At 35.5% G+C, this 15,987-nt stretch overlaps 1 protein-coding gene across 4 annotated transcripts; it reads right to left on the bottom strand.

Annotated features, from left to right (window-relative positions):
- Positions 1–194: 194 nt before the first annotated feature.
- Positions 195–15,468, bottom strand: TSEN2 (tRNA splicing endonuclease subunit 2). 4 transcript variants are annotated; one of them, XR_015741646.1, is made up of 12 exons: positions 15,277–15,422; positions 12,617–12,832; positions 12,410–12,491; positions 11,344–11,380; positions 8,007–8,484; positions 7,348–7,425; positions 6,665–6,715; positions 6,048–6,186; positions 3,988–4,037; positions 3,003–3,114; positions 1,745–1,834; positions 195–398 (listed from the first exon to the last, which is right to left on the bottom strand). XR_015741646.1 is itself a non-coding variant. In XM_026724255.2 (12 exons), the coding sequence occupies exons 2-12, from the start codon at positions 12,803–12,805 to the stop codon at positions 339–341; spliced, it is 1,353 nt and encodes a 450-aa protein (XP_026580040.2). In that variant the 5' UTR covers positions 12,806–12,832; positions 15,277–15,468; the 3' UTR covers positions 195–338. The 4 variants fall into 4 exon arrangements, 3 of the variants coding, with proteins under 3 accessions (XP_026580040.2, XP_087780075.1, XP_026580026.2); XM_026724255.2 differs by having other exon boundaries at positions 4,001–4,037; positions 15,277–15,468; XM_087923949.1 differs by having other exon boundaries at positions 4,001–4,037; positions 15,260–15,400.
- Positions 15,469–15,987: the final 519 nt, after the last annotated feature.

Raw genomic sequence — 15,987 nt, forward strand, 5'->3', positions numbered from 1 at the left:
ATAAAATGGACTTTTATTTGGCATAATGTAGCAAAAAAAATTGGCTGATAAAAATAAAAAATCTATTTTTTTGTTTAATCAATTTAAGCCATCTTTAACATACATGGTATAACTAGAACATTTTGAGCCAAGACTATAGTAGAGGTTAATTAACTCTAGAAGTATTAAGCTAAGTCATAAAACATGCTCAATTGTCACTATCCATTTGAGCTTTTATTAAAAAAAACCACAGTGCTCTGTATTATATACACTTAATATACACATGCTAAAAGGAATAGTTAAATTTTATTTAGTTTGCTACAGTTTTATTAATATTGCTCAACTTTTGGATTCCAATTTCACACCTCTTCTTGTTCACTACGTTCACAGGATGAAACCCAGCGATTTAGGATCAATTCCTTTAAAAAGAAAGACACTGGTTATAAAATAAGTAAAATACATAAATATGGTTGCTGAATGCTATTGTTAGCTAATGCATATTTTCCTACTGAAGAGATAGCTTAAGGAGAAATAATGCATTTGGGTATTGTTAGTATACTATTGTTAGTATTTGGTTCACAGCAAGCTATAGCAAGCTAGAGACATGATCATTCGCACAACTACGAATAGCACTGAGACTGTTAGTGAAAATGGAAGAATGATTCTTTCCTAAATATTGCTCCGCTCTAATCAATATATAATGGCTGCTTCATCTCTAAATAAAGCGACAGTTGATAAATAAAAATACAGACAATCCTTGTTATTTGGGGAGAAAGTATATTTGTGAATTTGATTATGAAAATATCTTTGCCATCCTGAAATCAGTACCTGCATAAATTATCACACTTATTAGCAGATAGACAGTGTCAAATCATTAGAATTGCCCAATATGCACATTCCCAATTGAGGTTTTGGCATTTGCTAATTCGGTATCTAGAGCATTTTCATAGAAAGTAACTACCACTAATAATTTCCTGTACTAGTTGCAATAGCACTTCCAATATCATTTGGCTGACCTTTAGATTTTTTTAAAGATCAACCTACTATTTGATGAATGTTTTTATATAGCTGATTTTTAGCATTACGCATATTATGAGATTTTTTAAAAAAGCTTTTTCTCTTTGAACATATTATTCCAGTATTGTGAATGCTTCATAGACTTATTATGATTTGATGAGGCTGCTTCATTTCAAGATACATTCAAATCCCTTTAAAATTAAAGAACAGAGTAATTTGCATTCAAACCATTATTTTCCATAGTTTATTTTATTATATCAAAGCATTTTTAGCATTGCTCTTTCAAACACAATTACAGGTAATCCTTATTAATGATTAAAAAATGAGACTGGCAACTTGACTGTAAAGCGAGTTAGTCGCTAAGTGAAACTGTGGGCTTATCTTAAGCTTTCCTTTGCTTTATAGACCTGGGAAGATTGTAAATGTAAAGCTGCAAAATTACTTTTTCATCAGCATCATAACTGCAAATGGTTGCTAAACAAAGCAACTAAATGAGGACTACTTGTATTCTTGGATGAATTAGTTCAATATACCTAGATCATGCATCATTCCTATTTTTTAGGGAGAAATGGTCTATTTCAATCTCTTCTAACACACACACACACACACACACACACACACACACACACACGGTTTTAGAAAACTGACAGTGAATAAATGACCCAGTATACTTATTTACTATAGCAGTAAATAAACAATTCAATGTTCATTTCTGACAAAATATTAAATTGGGAGGAAACATACATACCTGGACTTTCATTCTTTTGAGACATTCAGGTGAAAGCATTTCTTTTTCATTCATATCAGATGGCTTAATTAAATAGCAGAACATGAGTTCCTGGTGACAAATAAATTATGTTACCAAAATGTCAAGTAAATGTAAATGTGATGTTTCTCCTGAAAACTTCAAATTAAGGTTCATGCACTCTTTATTGCAATAATGAGACAGACAGCGTCTACTAGTCTAATTAAAAACAAGGGTAAAAGAGCCCTTTTGTAAGGTAGTTTTGATCATTTTATTGCACCCAGGGCAGTTCCAAACCATTTTGGTGATTTTCTAGAGCCAATTTTCAGAGAAAACTGAAGTGAGAAAAATGCATATGTAAAAACTAGAGGGATGCATAGCACCTTTAGATTCAAAGGCAAAATATAATTTGGAGTGTGCAAGGAAATGTAGACCTGCCTGCAACTCCTGAAGGCAGTTGTGACTTTTCCTAGGAATATGTAGATGCCTCTTGCAGCCCAGTCCCAAGAAAATATGCATTTGGTGTAAGGAGTTTTGGGCATATACTCTATTGTGCTCCTGGATCTTCCGAAGCACCATTTGGCTTTGAATCTGAAGTGCTGCAGAGCCCTCAACATTAGGTTTCTTGGACTTCAGAGGTAACTTTCATCTCTAGTTACTATAATTGTTTCTTCTTTCCATCCATTTACTCTTTCTAAAATGTTCAGTGGGGATTATCAACATTTATCCTAAATAGTGTATTAGGACAAACTAAATAAAAATATATTTGAAAACTGATCTGTAAAAGCACTGGGTAGCTAAGTATTCAACCAAGCCTCAATTATTAGAGAAATACAATCTGAACAACTCAAGCCCCCTAGAAACTAGTAAGCTGAAATACTGTATAGCAGCAGACCAATATTATGGAAGTTTAGATTTAAAGCAATTTTTTGAAAAAATGGAATCTAAACTCTGCTTCGTATCTGTGATGGAATATTAAACATGGAAAAGAGAGAATCTTTTCTCCATAATAGCAGCTTCAGTCAACCAGACCACATTTGTGATTGCTTACAATTCACACACTGCAACATTTGTACGAAATATGATTTTCCACTGTTAACCAGAAACATATATATAGACCCACATACGCTTACTCTCATTTATTGCAAAATTATTTTACTACACGCTTTGTATAATTCTACCTACTGCACTTAAAGTTATTCATCCATTTTCCTCCATAGCATTTTTGGTTTATTTTAAAATGATGCTTCTTATTGGCTACCTTGGAAACATTTGCTGTAGTTCTGTTCAATCCAGACAAAGATTTCCAACTGAATGGTCTGTGCAGTGGTCCATCAAAATCATCATTAATTAATTCAGCAATCACAGAATAGCTGGAAAATAACCCCCAATATCTTTTTTTAGGATGAAAAGTTAAAACATATATTCAAAAATCACAACCAAAATAACTTAAAATACTGATGGGCTCCTTTAGCATAAGTGAAAGAATCAATTCAGCAAACAACAGGATATTTAGATTAGATCTCTTTTCACATTCTTTTAAGTCTCTTTTCTGGGGTTAGTAAATTAGAGATAGTTTCCCACAGTATTCATTCAAATAGACAAGTAGACTATGTAGGTTAAAGGGAAGGTAAAATCCAATGTAATATTATGATGAAACTGATTCTATCAAAGGCATGAAAATTCATCCCCTCTCTCTGTCACCAAAGTCATTTCCCCACTTTCCAAATCACTTCTGGACAGCATTGAGAGTCCCCCAGAACAAATATTTGTGAGGAGAGGTACTCATCACCAGGTACTCATCACCATAATGTTTTAATTACTTTAATTAGTAGAAGGAGCAACACTGGTTTGCCTCTATCAAAGCAGCATTTAAAGACCACAAGGGCAGCTTTTAATAAAATGCATACTGATAACACAATATATGAAAGTATGCCAAAATCAACATATTTTTTCTTTGTTTGAAATTTCAATTATTCATGTTTTTGAGACCCTTATTTGAATCTCAGGGCATCTCCAGGGCTATTCTGTGGGTAATAGAACATTCCAGAATAGGATTGGTTATCTGGATGTTCTTATTGAAGATGGCCAGCCATGGACTCTCCTAATTTGAGATTACTCTTAGTTTCAGCTTTGAAAAAACAATATTCTGAATTATGTTAAAGCAATTTAGAAACAAATATATAGTTTCAAGTAGCATAAAAATTAAGCATAGTATATAGTAAAAATGAAAACTATATCCAAACCTTAATGCTATACCTGGCATGGTAAAAAGGAGGGCCTTTTCGATATAGCACTACAACAGGAATAAAATGAACATTAATAATCAAGTATATTATTTCTTTACTATAACTTTCAGGCAAAATCCCCATTAAAAAAATATCTCAGGTTTTAAGAGTATGTGTTGTTTTAGCATTTTTTTCCAACCATACAAACTAGAATTGTATTTGCCCAAAATTGGAAAAATAAGAAAATTCCAATGGAGGAGGAGGTGATTAAGAAAATAATGGAATGTGCAGAAATAAGTAGATTAACATTAGCAATTAGAGAACAAGAAGAAAAAGAGTACTATAAGATTTGGGAGTTATTCTATGGATGGCTAGAAAATAGAGTAAGAAATTAAAGGATATTGTATTAATAATGATATACTAAAATTGATTATTTTTGAATAAGCTTTAATATAAATATAATTTAGTAAGATATGGGATTTGCCTTTAAGGATAGTTTGAAATTGAAATAAAAACTTAATGACAATGTAATGATAAGAGGATATATAATACTGACTATAATATGAATGTAAACTCAATAAGAAATGTATGCCAATATTATTATTATATGCACACAATATATCTACCCAACCGACACCGTACAATTGAAAGATGGTTTTATTTGTTGTTTTTGAACATTCATTTACTACAAAAGCCTTTTTTTTTCCAGTTATAACAAGGTAAGATTGTGGTAACCCATTATAAAACTTTCAGAATCTAAACCACTTTATAGTAAGATGAGCTTGTATTCTATAACATGAATGTACTAAAGTAGAAATGATACCACGTATTTGTTGAGAGTAAACTTTTTTTTTACTTCTATCTACTAAAACTCTCATGTCTGTAACCTTTAACTGGGCAAAATGGTGCATCAAAGGGCAAAACCTTTTGAGCCAAGATATCTCAAATAGGCCAACTTACGGAATGCATCCCAAAACTGGATCCCATGACTCCCATGGAATTGAAATTTGACAAATTTTATTTAAAAAATTATGCCAATTTTCACAAAGCATTTTATGACATAATAGAGAATGTCACAAAACATTTCCTGTGATCAGTTCTTAATGTGCTGTACAGTTCAAATGGGCTTTGTTGAAGGCAAATGCATTCTGAATATCCCCTGAATTTTTAAGAACTTTTCAAATAAATTAAAAGCCCTGCCATTGTTGAAGGCATTGAGGAAACGGGAACCTTATAAGGAAACAATGAGCCAAGGGATCACAGGCTGTTTAGTAGAGTTTTACTGATGTATAGAAAAAAAATTATACATCAACTGAACTGGCCACATAATACATAAATACAATTATATACAGGTAGTCCTCAAGTTACGACCATAACTGAGCCCAAATGACGTTGTTGTTAAATGAGGCATTTGTGAGTTTTGCCCCATTTCATGACTTTTCTTGCCACAGTGGTTAAGTGAATCATTGAAGTTAAGCTAGTAACACAGTTGTAAAGTGAATCTGGCTTCCCATTGACTTTGCTTGAACCCATGACCTTGGGACACAGCAATGGTCTTAAGTATGAACCCATTGCCAAGCATCTGAATTTTGATCCCATGATCATGGGAATGTTGCAAAGGTCGTAACTCTGAAAAATGGTCATAAGTCCCTTTTTTTCAGTGCTGTTGTAACTTTGAACTGTCACTAAATAAACTCTTGTAAGTTGAGAACTACTTATATCATAGAACAATAAAGCCCAGCATTATTCTTTGCCATTTTTTCTCCAAACAGCACAAATCCCTAAAATGGGATGTTCAGTCTAAACATGCTTATAGGGAAGAGTAAGCTGCCTTCACATAATATATTCCAAGAATATGAAAAGCAGACACGTAACTATACTCAAGATAATATGCCAAGCAGCAGAACATCAACCTCACTAAAGAATGACTGAATGTAAAGAAAGAGGAACGTTCACGTAACAGAGAACGTGAATGGACCCACTCTTGTTCAGTTACTTCATTAGGTGCCAATAATGAAAGGATACTACTTACACAAATCAGTTCCATATTTCAGGCCAACTTTAGGGATACTACTTACACAAATCAGTTCCATATTTCAGGCCAACTTTAGGGACCCATCCTTTACTACGGAAGTAATGATAAGCCATGTATGTAGCCTTAAAATTGGGTTGTGCTTTACTAAAAAGTTCCCACAGCTTCAAGATAGATAAAGGTGCCTTAAAAACACAACCAGATGATTATTGTGAATGAATATATTCTAATATTATAGAAATGTCATAGATAGTACTTTGCAAAATTATAAAAATTAACAAAATAGAAGCCAAGTGTCTGTTATTAAAAAAACAGACAATAGTAGCTTGGTAAGGTTATTAATATTTCACGATAAAAGTTCAACAATAGTTTCTGAAAAAATGTCCCACATACTCTTTTTTAAAAAAATCATAGCCTCATACTTGTATTGAAGTTGAAGAGTCAGTTTTAAACAAAAATATTATTTCAGGAATGCAGCCAAAATTATTTACATACATCAGTAAGTTTAAAATATTTACATGAACAAATAAGTAGCACCCTTTTTAAAGTTGGTATAAAGTGCCTTAGAAAGAGTGTGCTTTATTACTTGCTAATAAGTACTCCAACAAATCTCTCACTCAAGAATTACTACTGACAACATTACCTCAACTGCAATTAACTTACCTCATTGTAATAAATGTTTAAACATCCGAGAGCATAGACCAGGAAAAAAGCCTAAAAATGACATCAAATAAAATTAGTTTGTGCATGTTTAAAAAGTACTAGAATGCTGGGAAAGCTTTCTTATATAGTTAAAAATCATATTCAAGGATACAAAATTATAGTGCAATATGGACAGCTTTATAAGAAAATATAACTAAGATTAATTTACATCTGAATAAGCAAGTATAGGATTGCAGAAAGGTATTTCTATACAACAATTATAATACCAGAGACATTTTCCTAAGCAAGTTAAACTGGAGGGGGGGATAGTATTTTTCCCTTTACTTATGTACTACCACAAAATGGAAGCAGTCCAGAGAGGAATAAACTTCCATTGTGTACATTAGTGCTAAGCAACAGAAATCCATTGCTGAAGGAGGAAATCAAGGGAAATCTGAGGGGAAAATTCTGTGAAAAGAAGTATGAGGTGGTAAGACTTGGTGAGTCAATTTTTGCTATCATGCTCCAGCTAGTTGCTGCTTAATCAAACTTCTGACAATGGGTTTGCTAGACAATGTCACTTTGCTGTTCCAATTATGCAAGCATCCATTTAATTTCCCAATCTTATGTTTGCCTAGAAGTTCCTTATAAGGCTTTTTCCTAATGTATGCCAGATACAGACTAAGAGAGTTCATAAAACTTACCTCTTCTAGACTGAGTTGCAGATATTCAAAAATCCTGAAAGGATTTCTTCGGCATACTAAGTTTGCTTTTTTAATTAACTACAAGAAAGTAATAAAAGTTATAAAGAAGAAATCAAAACATTTCTGTAATTTACATACCATCAGCTAAACGTCAGTCATCATAATGAATTATATTTTCTTTGTGCATAAGACATCCTCTTGATCTTTTTGGCCTTTCATTCCTAAATCCACCAGCTTTTGCTCTAACATTATAGCAGTTCTGCAGACAAGACATGACTTTCTAGATGTTTCTATTCCAGGGGTGTCAAACTTGTGGCCCACGGGCTGGATGTGTCACGCCCATCCCCAGTTTAGTGAAGGGAGAAAAAAGTTGCAATGTCACATGATGAAAATGTGATGCCACGAGTTTAACACCCCTGCCCTATTTATTCAGTCTTATTTGTGTTGCAATATGCTTTGGAGAGGGCAGACGAATTGCAACAGGACTCTTCAAGTAAATTGGCAAATAATTTCTTTAAGTGCACTTTGCTGATATCCATCAACTGATTAGTTTCAGAATCTCTTAATAAAAAGGAATAAAGGACATCTATAAAGCTAAATACCCGATTTAATAATTTTTAAACTGACTTTACCTTTACTCACAATCAAGTTATACTTACATGCAATTCATCACTTTTTTCCTCTTCCATACATAATTCTTTTTCTTCTATTAATACGAGCTCGTGCTCATATTCATTATTACTGAAACAATGAGATTCTGGTTCAACATAATTGTCTTCTCTGCAGCTATCATACATATTGAGAGAACATTGTTGTGGTGAAGGAGTTTTAGCTAAAATGTTAGAGTCTGTAATATCTGATTCACCACAGTCATGTTTGTCTAATGAATCACAACATGTATTAGCTTTGAAAGATTTGTTATTCCCATTAATTTCAGATGACGTCATTAGAAGCTTTGGTTCTTCTTTATCACTTTCCATTTTAAATGTTCCTTCATCTTGAAATCCATTATTTTGCCCAGTTTCTATTTTCAGATTAATTTGTTTAGTGTAATTTTCCATGATGTTGTTAATTGTGGAGTCATCCATTCCCTGTTCAGACAGACGTTTTTTAGCCCATTCAACACAATGCTGGTATCTGGAATAGAAGAAAGCAGAAAGTATGGGCTCATAAATAAATGTATGAACAATATAGAAGTATCACAACAAAATAAATGATCACGTCTCAAGTTTTACTGAAGCCCTAGGTATATTAGAAGTCCCTCATTGAGGTGGTATAGAAATATGAAAAATAAATAAATAGTTTATTTAATCATATATTCTATATCCCTGGCTACTCATAAATATTTTTATGGTTATTCTATTGCACAACGTACAAAGACTACAAGTATGGTTGTCTTTCTGGGTTATTTAGTGAGGATTGCCCTATGTGAGAAATTCACAACTGCCGAGATTCTCAATGGTGCATATAAAGAATATACTATTATCTGCTCAAGTTTTTATCTTTCAATCAAGACAATAGAATTAAGTGGCATTGTATTAATCATTTTATTTGCAAATTACTCTTGCAACTTGAGTATCCAGAGGAAGAACAACTTGTAGATAATTTTTTTTAAAAAATACAACAATGCCAGATTGGAAATAAAGAGCTGAATCTGAATTCCAGCTTGAGTTCTGGAATCTTAATTAAATTTAGGAAATATTTTTTAGGAATATTTGAGAGTTCCTTTCTTTTAAAAACATGATAGACTAAAAGAAATAATTTCAACAGTTATTTGTATTAATTGTTCAGAAGGTAATCTCTTTAATTAAAAATTATTACATTGTTAGAGAAATCAAATTTGGTAGTATTATTTAGAGAGAATGATTATATACTGCATTTTTCCCCATAGAGAAGGTTGTGTTTGACTGATTGTATACTTCTTTTATTGCCCAAGTAAGCTTTTACTGAAATACTGAAATGTTGTTCATGCTGACACTGAACCTTACTATTTTCAGTTCTAGCAACTAATATTCTGTTTTGCCACCTTGAGGTTGAAATGCCTTTAGTAACTTGGATAGTGAATAAACAATTATGGTTATGCTTATTTTGTTTGTATCTTCCACAATCATTTCCGCTGTAAATTTAGACATTCAGCCACAATCTTAGTTTCTTATGGATTGAAACTGAGATGGACCCAGAGACTCATATAATTGTAAACAGGCCAGTGGTTTCTTTTCTTATCACTCATCTTGTAGTAGAAAATGGAAATGAGACCAAAAGCAAGGTTCTGGCAGCGCATGATCATTCCTACAGGTGAACGCCAAATGTCATTAGATTCATAGTATCAGAAAAACTTTGAAGTATATAATACTAGCTTCTTCTTGACTAGGATATGAAGTATGCTTCAGAAGAATTACTGATGCCAGTAATGTTTGATGATGGCAGTCAGACTAAACTCCAGCACTTCCATTTTTAAATGCTTCTTTGAGTTTGCTCAGCCCTTTAGGATTCAAGATTGCTCTGAAGCATATATTCATCTTTTGAAAATAAAAAGATGGAATAAACCAAGCCATATCCAAGCCAAAGCATGTCTACTATTTCTAAGATTCTGCTAACCCGCGCTTAAATATATGATTTTTCAGCATATTTCTTGAACATTTTTTACATTACTAAGAAACAATAGCAATAACAGATGTGACTTTCATTACAGAACATAAACGTATTTCCGAACAGGTAAGCAAATTCCAAGGAATAATTTTTTTGAAGCAGTATTCCTCACCTAAGGATCTACAGTAAACTGTGATCTGATTAATAATTCTAAAAAATGTTATCCTTTAGCTTTCTGGATTGCTTTGACATCACAATATTTTTAACCCTTCTTAAACTTGGATAAAAAAGTATACAGTAATTTCAAGAAGATAAGATATTTTGTATGCCTTTATAATTATCTGAGGATCTCTAACTGTGTAAGGAACTTGTTTTGCTAGCAGGGGTCAGACTGAAAGGATACAGCAGTTTTAAATATGTTGTTCTTTGTCACAAGGCTTTTTTCTGTATCCCTAAATATAGCAAAGAAGGATTACTCTAAATTTCAGGCTCTTATAAAGAGGGAACTTATTATTGCTTAAGAACGTGAATATGTGTCACGTTCTCAGAAAAATGTTTTTATCTCTATATTAAAAGTCAATGAGGAATGAAGCATTGACAATTTTTTAAAAAAATCATCCTTTGTGAGAATAAAACGTACGGGTGAATGTTCTCTACTAAATTATAAAATCTGAGTCAGAAAAGTCGTAGCTAGTCCAAACTCCACTGTTGACCAAGAATTGTCAGAAACTGTCCTCCATTCAAAAAGGCAAGTTTAAATGTGCAACCAGCTTAACTGTCCCAGAAGAAAGAATTAATTCCAAGAAGATCACTGATCATTCTGGAAAGATAGGGTTTGCTGAAAACAATCCATAATCACTGTGATTTCTTCACTAACCAAAATTTAAACAAGCCAAGGTTCCCCATATTAAGCCCTTCTAAAAAAAAAATTCACCTAGAAATTTTTAAATTGTTTTCTTTGATATGAGAGCAAGAAAAATGGGACCACACTTGATATACTTTCCTGTTACTTCTGAAGCAAGATTCAATATATCGTATATTGCAACAGATGACTTCTAATTTAATACTCAAAAGTATATTCATGATATTATCCAGTTTGGTAACTGAGAGAGCACCAAGATCCCACAGTTCAATCCTGAACTACAAATATTCTCTTCTATTGGTAATACTCAAAAGGCATATCAAATTAGGACTTAAATCATTGCTTGATAATTCTTGGTTCAGAAAACCTGCCCATATTTAGTTTTTCCACTTTAATCACTTAATAATTGGAACAATGGTACAAAGATTTAATTGAGGAATCAAAGAAAGAGTACTTTGTCTCTTTAAAGTATCTTAAACTGTTATTTTTATAGTGATTAAGTATGCTCAAACTCTAGGCTAGACCAAACAAAAAGAAAAACTTACTTTTTTGATGAGATTATTGGCATATTTAATTTAGCATCTGCAATAAAAAGTATAATTACTATTTTTATATACATAATATTAAAACACGAATAACATTGTTTGCATACAATTTCAGAAAGGCATTCATATTCATATTTACCGTTTAATATTCAAAATGCTTTATTATGAAAATTACATTCAATGTTGGGAGCAGGACAGTATATAAATATATAGGATAAATAAATATGGAAATATGCTGATCTTGAAATAAATTTGAAAACTATAGCATTGTCCCATTCTGCACAATCAGAGAACGCAAAGCAGCACTGTTGCAATATTGTGTAACCAAATGCCTACCACATGCCCTTTTATCTGGGAAGATTCTGAGCTGGTTGCTCTTGAGGAAATGGACAGAAGTCCTCAGAGACGCCAGTTTTGCCACTTTTGTGCTGGACTGGTGCCCCTCTTGGTTGCTTAAGGTCCTCTAGGAGATGACATGCAGTTGGATCCAAGCAGCAATTAGTGACTCACTGGAGGATGGGGCATGGCTACCTCCCTTGAAGAAGGCATTAGTATGCCTGTTTCTCAAGATGCCTTTTATGTCCATTCTCCAACCTTCCCTTTTTAGGGAAGATTCTTTTGAGGCTGAAACACTAGGCTATTTGTTCAAGTGTCTCTCCCAGAATATCTACTTTTTCAACTAGGTCTGATAGGGTGGGCACATGCCAGATCCCTTTCTTTAAATGCTAGCAACCCATGGGAGCAAAAAAGTGTGCCTTCTTTCCACAGCCCCTGCTTTGTGAAGTACCCTTTCTCCTGAGATCTGGCCTTCACTCTCCTAAGCTTTTGAAAGGCTTTGAACAACTGGCTCTTCCTGCAAGCGTTAGAGTAGGGTGAGGCTACAGCTCAATTCAGCTGAATGTGGCTATGTAAAGGTGTATTGCCTTTAGGGTACCAGGTATTTGTTACTTTTGAGGTGGCAGGAGGTTGGCACTGTTCTATGGTCCTGTCCAGGATTCTGATATACAAGATCAGGCTATATAAGTCTAATACATATATATGTACATGCATACATACTTCAGTTTACCTTTCCATTTAGCAGTCAACATAGGATCTGAAATACTATATTCTGGTCGACTTCTTGAAAGAATACCTTTTCCAAAAAATCCCTAGAAAACAAGCAAAAATATGGTATCACTCATTTAAGAGAATATTCTTTGTTGAAACAGAAATGCAGGATCATCCAAGACTGATTAATTTAATTGATTATAGAGATAAAATGAGCCCCAAATACCTTGCTATATAGCTGTTCTATATCTTCAGGATTCTTCACAATTACATTGTTGTTTATCAATTCAGCCTGGCACATTTTATAAACTCTTCCATGACTGCCTTCTACAGAAGGAGAAAGAGGGAATGGAGAATCATATGATTCATATACTTTTCTTTTCCTTCTGGGAGGATGAAAAACTGCTTCTGCCATTTGGTATTATTTTTCTCTTTCAAGCGCCTAAGGGTAAAAGAGCATAAAGAAATATTTTATATATTTTTTTACATTCTAAATTATTAATTATTCATGTTATCCAAAGCTATGTACAGGTAGTCCTCACTTAGCAACTCCCCTGTTAAGGACCATTTACAGTCAGGGCAGCACTGAAAAAATAACTTTATGACAATTTTTTGCAGTTATAACAGTTGCAGCGTTCCTGCGATTATAATTGAGATCCAGGCATTTTACAACCAGTTGGGTGTTGATGACTATTGTCATATCCTGTGGACACCATTACTATGCTTCACAATTTGCTTCCAACAAGCAGTGAATGGAGAAACTGTCAGTAAAATTGCAAACTGCCGTCATGTGATGTGCTTAATGATTACAGGTGAGTTGCTTAACCACCTTGATAGACCTGAGGTCATACATCCATCATAGTCATGTGATACTCACAAAATAAATATGTTGCTTTGTGATACCTGTGCCAATTGCAGTTGCTAAACAAAGACTACCCGTATTTTTAACAGCTTGCAAAGTGTTGCATAGGTCCAAGGCTTAAAATAGTGGAAATACCAGAATCTGAATATGGACTTTTATGCATGATAACAGTATGACGCTTTACTGAGGTATAGGGTCTTTGCAAACACAAAAGAAAATATTTTGAATCAATATAGCTTCAGGGAATGTAACATACTGGATCCATACTGGAACCTTTGGCAGTAACATGACCACTATTTTCGTTTAAAATATATCCCAACTTTCTCCTCTAGTCTCCAGTGTAGCCACTTGCAATGCTCTCTTCTCCCCTATCCAATTATTAAACAGTCTGGATAATGCTTAGCATTTCCGGAGGTTCATGGGGAATGTCTAGTGTCTGCTAGATGCTGCCATTTACTCTGGCACTTTTTATAACCTTTCACTCAATACCAAAATGGGAAAGGGGGAAAAAAGACACTTGCACAAGTTCTTCTTTTATACAGGCCATAAGCCAACTGAGGGGAAAGTAATAACACATCCACCCCCACAAAGACATATATTTTTTGTCCATCTTATTCAGAACAGTTAAGAAATAACTTTTATGGTTATTTCAAACAGTGATTATAAGTGTGTTTCTGCAGGTATGTCCTAGTCTTAGAAGTAAGAAACTCCATATATTTTTTTTCTGCAAAAATGGAAGTAACAAGAGCTTGTTTCCCTGAGGAAAACAACAGCAGCTCCAATGTTTATTTCTAGGTCTGACACAGACTTTTATGTGCCTTCTAAGGAAGAAAAGCAGGCATGCAGTATATGAACTTGTTACTATGTAATAAGTTTAGAAACCCAAAATACCCGATTATTCTCACATTACGAACAATGCCAAAAACTAAAAGAATGCCTAATTCCCTAATTAGGTTGCTATGAGCATTTAAAAAAATACACCTGTCTACTGCATGGAAATTCAATTGGTGCAAGGAGTTCTGTCTCCCTGATTTGGCCTCTATACCCTTCACTTTAAAATAGGATTGAATGTTTTTGAAGAGGGACTCCTTATCAGAGATTTCCTGTAACCATTTTTTAAGAGGATTGCATTTACTATCAGATCAGAATCTCTGCTCCGCACAGGGACGATTTCGTACTAAACGCGGAATACGACTGGGTGACTTCGACTGCAGCCTTCGTTCCCAGCTTGCGCCTTATGGGTTCCCACAACTACTGAAAGCGATTATTACCAAATCGGTTTTCAAAGTGATATATCTCAAGCAAGGAAACCCAACTCCCTGTCCCTGACTCTTAATTTTTGAAGAGGACCCTGCTCCTCGTTCGTTCACCGACCACATAGCAAAAGCGGCGCTTTTCTGGGAAGAGCCTCCGGGTTTCAAGCTCTGGTGCATTCGTGGGCCGGGCGACTCCCAATAAGGATGGAGGCGAGGGGATTCCGCTTCGTTTGGTCAAGGTTGCTGAGCAGTTCCCCCCCTTTTTTGGGGAGGGGGAGTCCCCGCGAGCGGAGGACTCTTCTGCTCGATCCCTCAGTTTCCTCAGGCATCTCCCTTGCTCAACTCAGTGAGCCCGCCTGCCAGATCCGCCTTCACACTATAAGCTGGTTTAACACCAAAGCCCCATTTTCTGAGTTCGGAGGTAGAACCTACGAGGGAAACCGAGCTTTGGGAGTAAAACGTGCCTTAGTGCCCCTTGCAAACGCTGCCACAAGGGGCAGCCTTGCCCGAAGGTTAACTTCTCGCCGCTTCCTTGCCGACCTTGCTGAGCACTGAAGCTACTACCCAGGTTGGGCCTCACTTAATGCGTGGATAGGAGACCCCACCGCAATCCCAGGACTGCTCGAGACTAATGGGAAGTCGGAAAGCAACCCAGCGGAAGGAAGCGGGGTAACCATTCGGCGCGGCCGCCCAGAAAAACAAGGCAACCCTTATGACGTCAGCAGAAGTCGAACCCAACCACCCGGCTTACTAAAACTCCCGACGTACTGTTAAGAGCCGAAGGGTCTTAGTTTGACGGCCGTTCTCATTTACGGCCCGACGTGGTTGTTGTGGCAACGGAGAAGCGCAGCAGAAGGCCGTTCAGAAGATGGCATGGCTTTACGGCTCGGTTGCTGACGCAACGGGAGAGGCGGGGTTGAGGAGGCGAGGGAGAAAGCGCATGATTACGAAGGGACGTCAGGGCTCCCTCATCGCTGTTTGGGCGGCCACGTGCCTTTCATGCGACCGACTCTGGGGATGTCTGGGGGGGCGGGGGGCAGGGGAAGGGGCTATAATAAACTGAGTTTACTTGTGTTGGAAGAAATATCCTTCTGGGTTCAGTTCCAAGTAGGGAAGAAAGACACTGGAAACATGGTGACTGCTTGGAAAGATGGATTAATGGTGGACAGATTGGGTGAAGAAAGAAGGGGCAAGATGCTGAGAGACCCTTAGTTATATACCCTCTGTTGGGCCCCACCTTAGTGTTTCCTGTTCCTGTGTACGAAATGTATCCCATTGGTTGTCAGTCTCGGGAGGGGGAGTCTTAGCTAACTGTAGGCTTTGTCTAGACCAGGGGTCTCCAACCTTGGCAACTTGGAAATTTGTGGACCACAACTCCCAGAATTCCTCAGCTAGCTTTGCTTTTCTGGGAGTTCTGGGAATTGAAGTCCACAATCTTCAGGTTGCCAAGGTTGGAGACCCGGTCTAGACCCACATGGC

Source organism: Pseudonaja textilis, chromosome 2 (assembly GCF_049901715.1).
Source record: "Pseudonaja textilis isolate UNSWEBS1 chromosome 2, rPseTex1.2, whole genome shotgun sequence".
Taxonomy (NCBI): domain Eukaryota; kingdom Metazoa; phylum Chordata; class Lepidosauria; order Squamata; family Elapidae; genus Pseudonaja; species Pseudonaja textilis.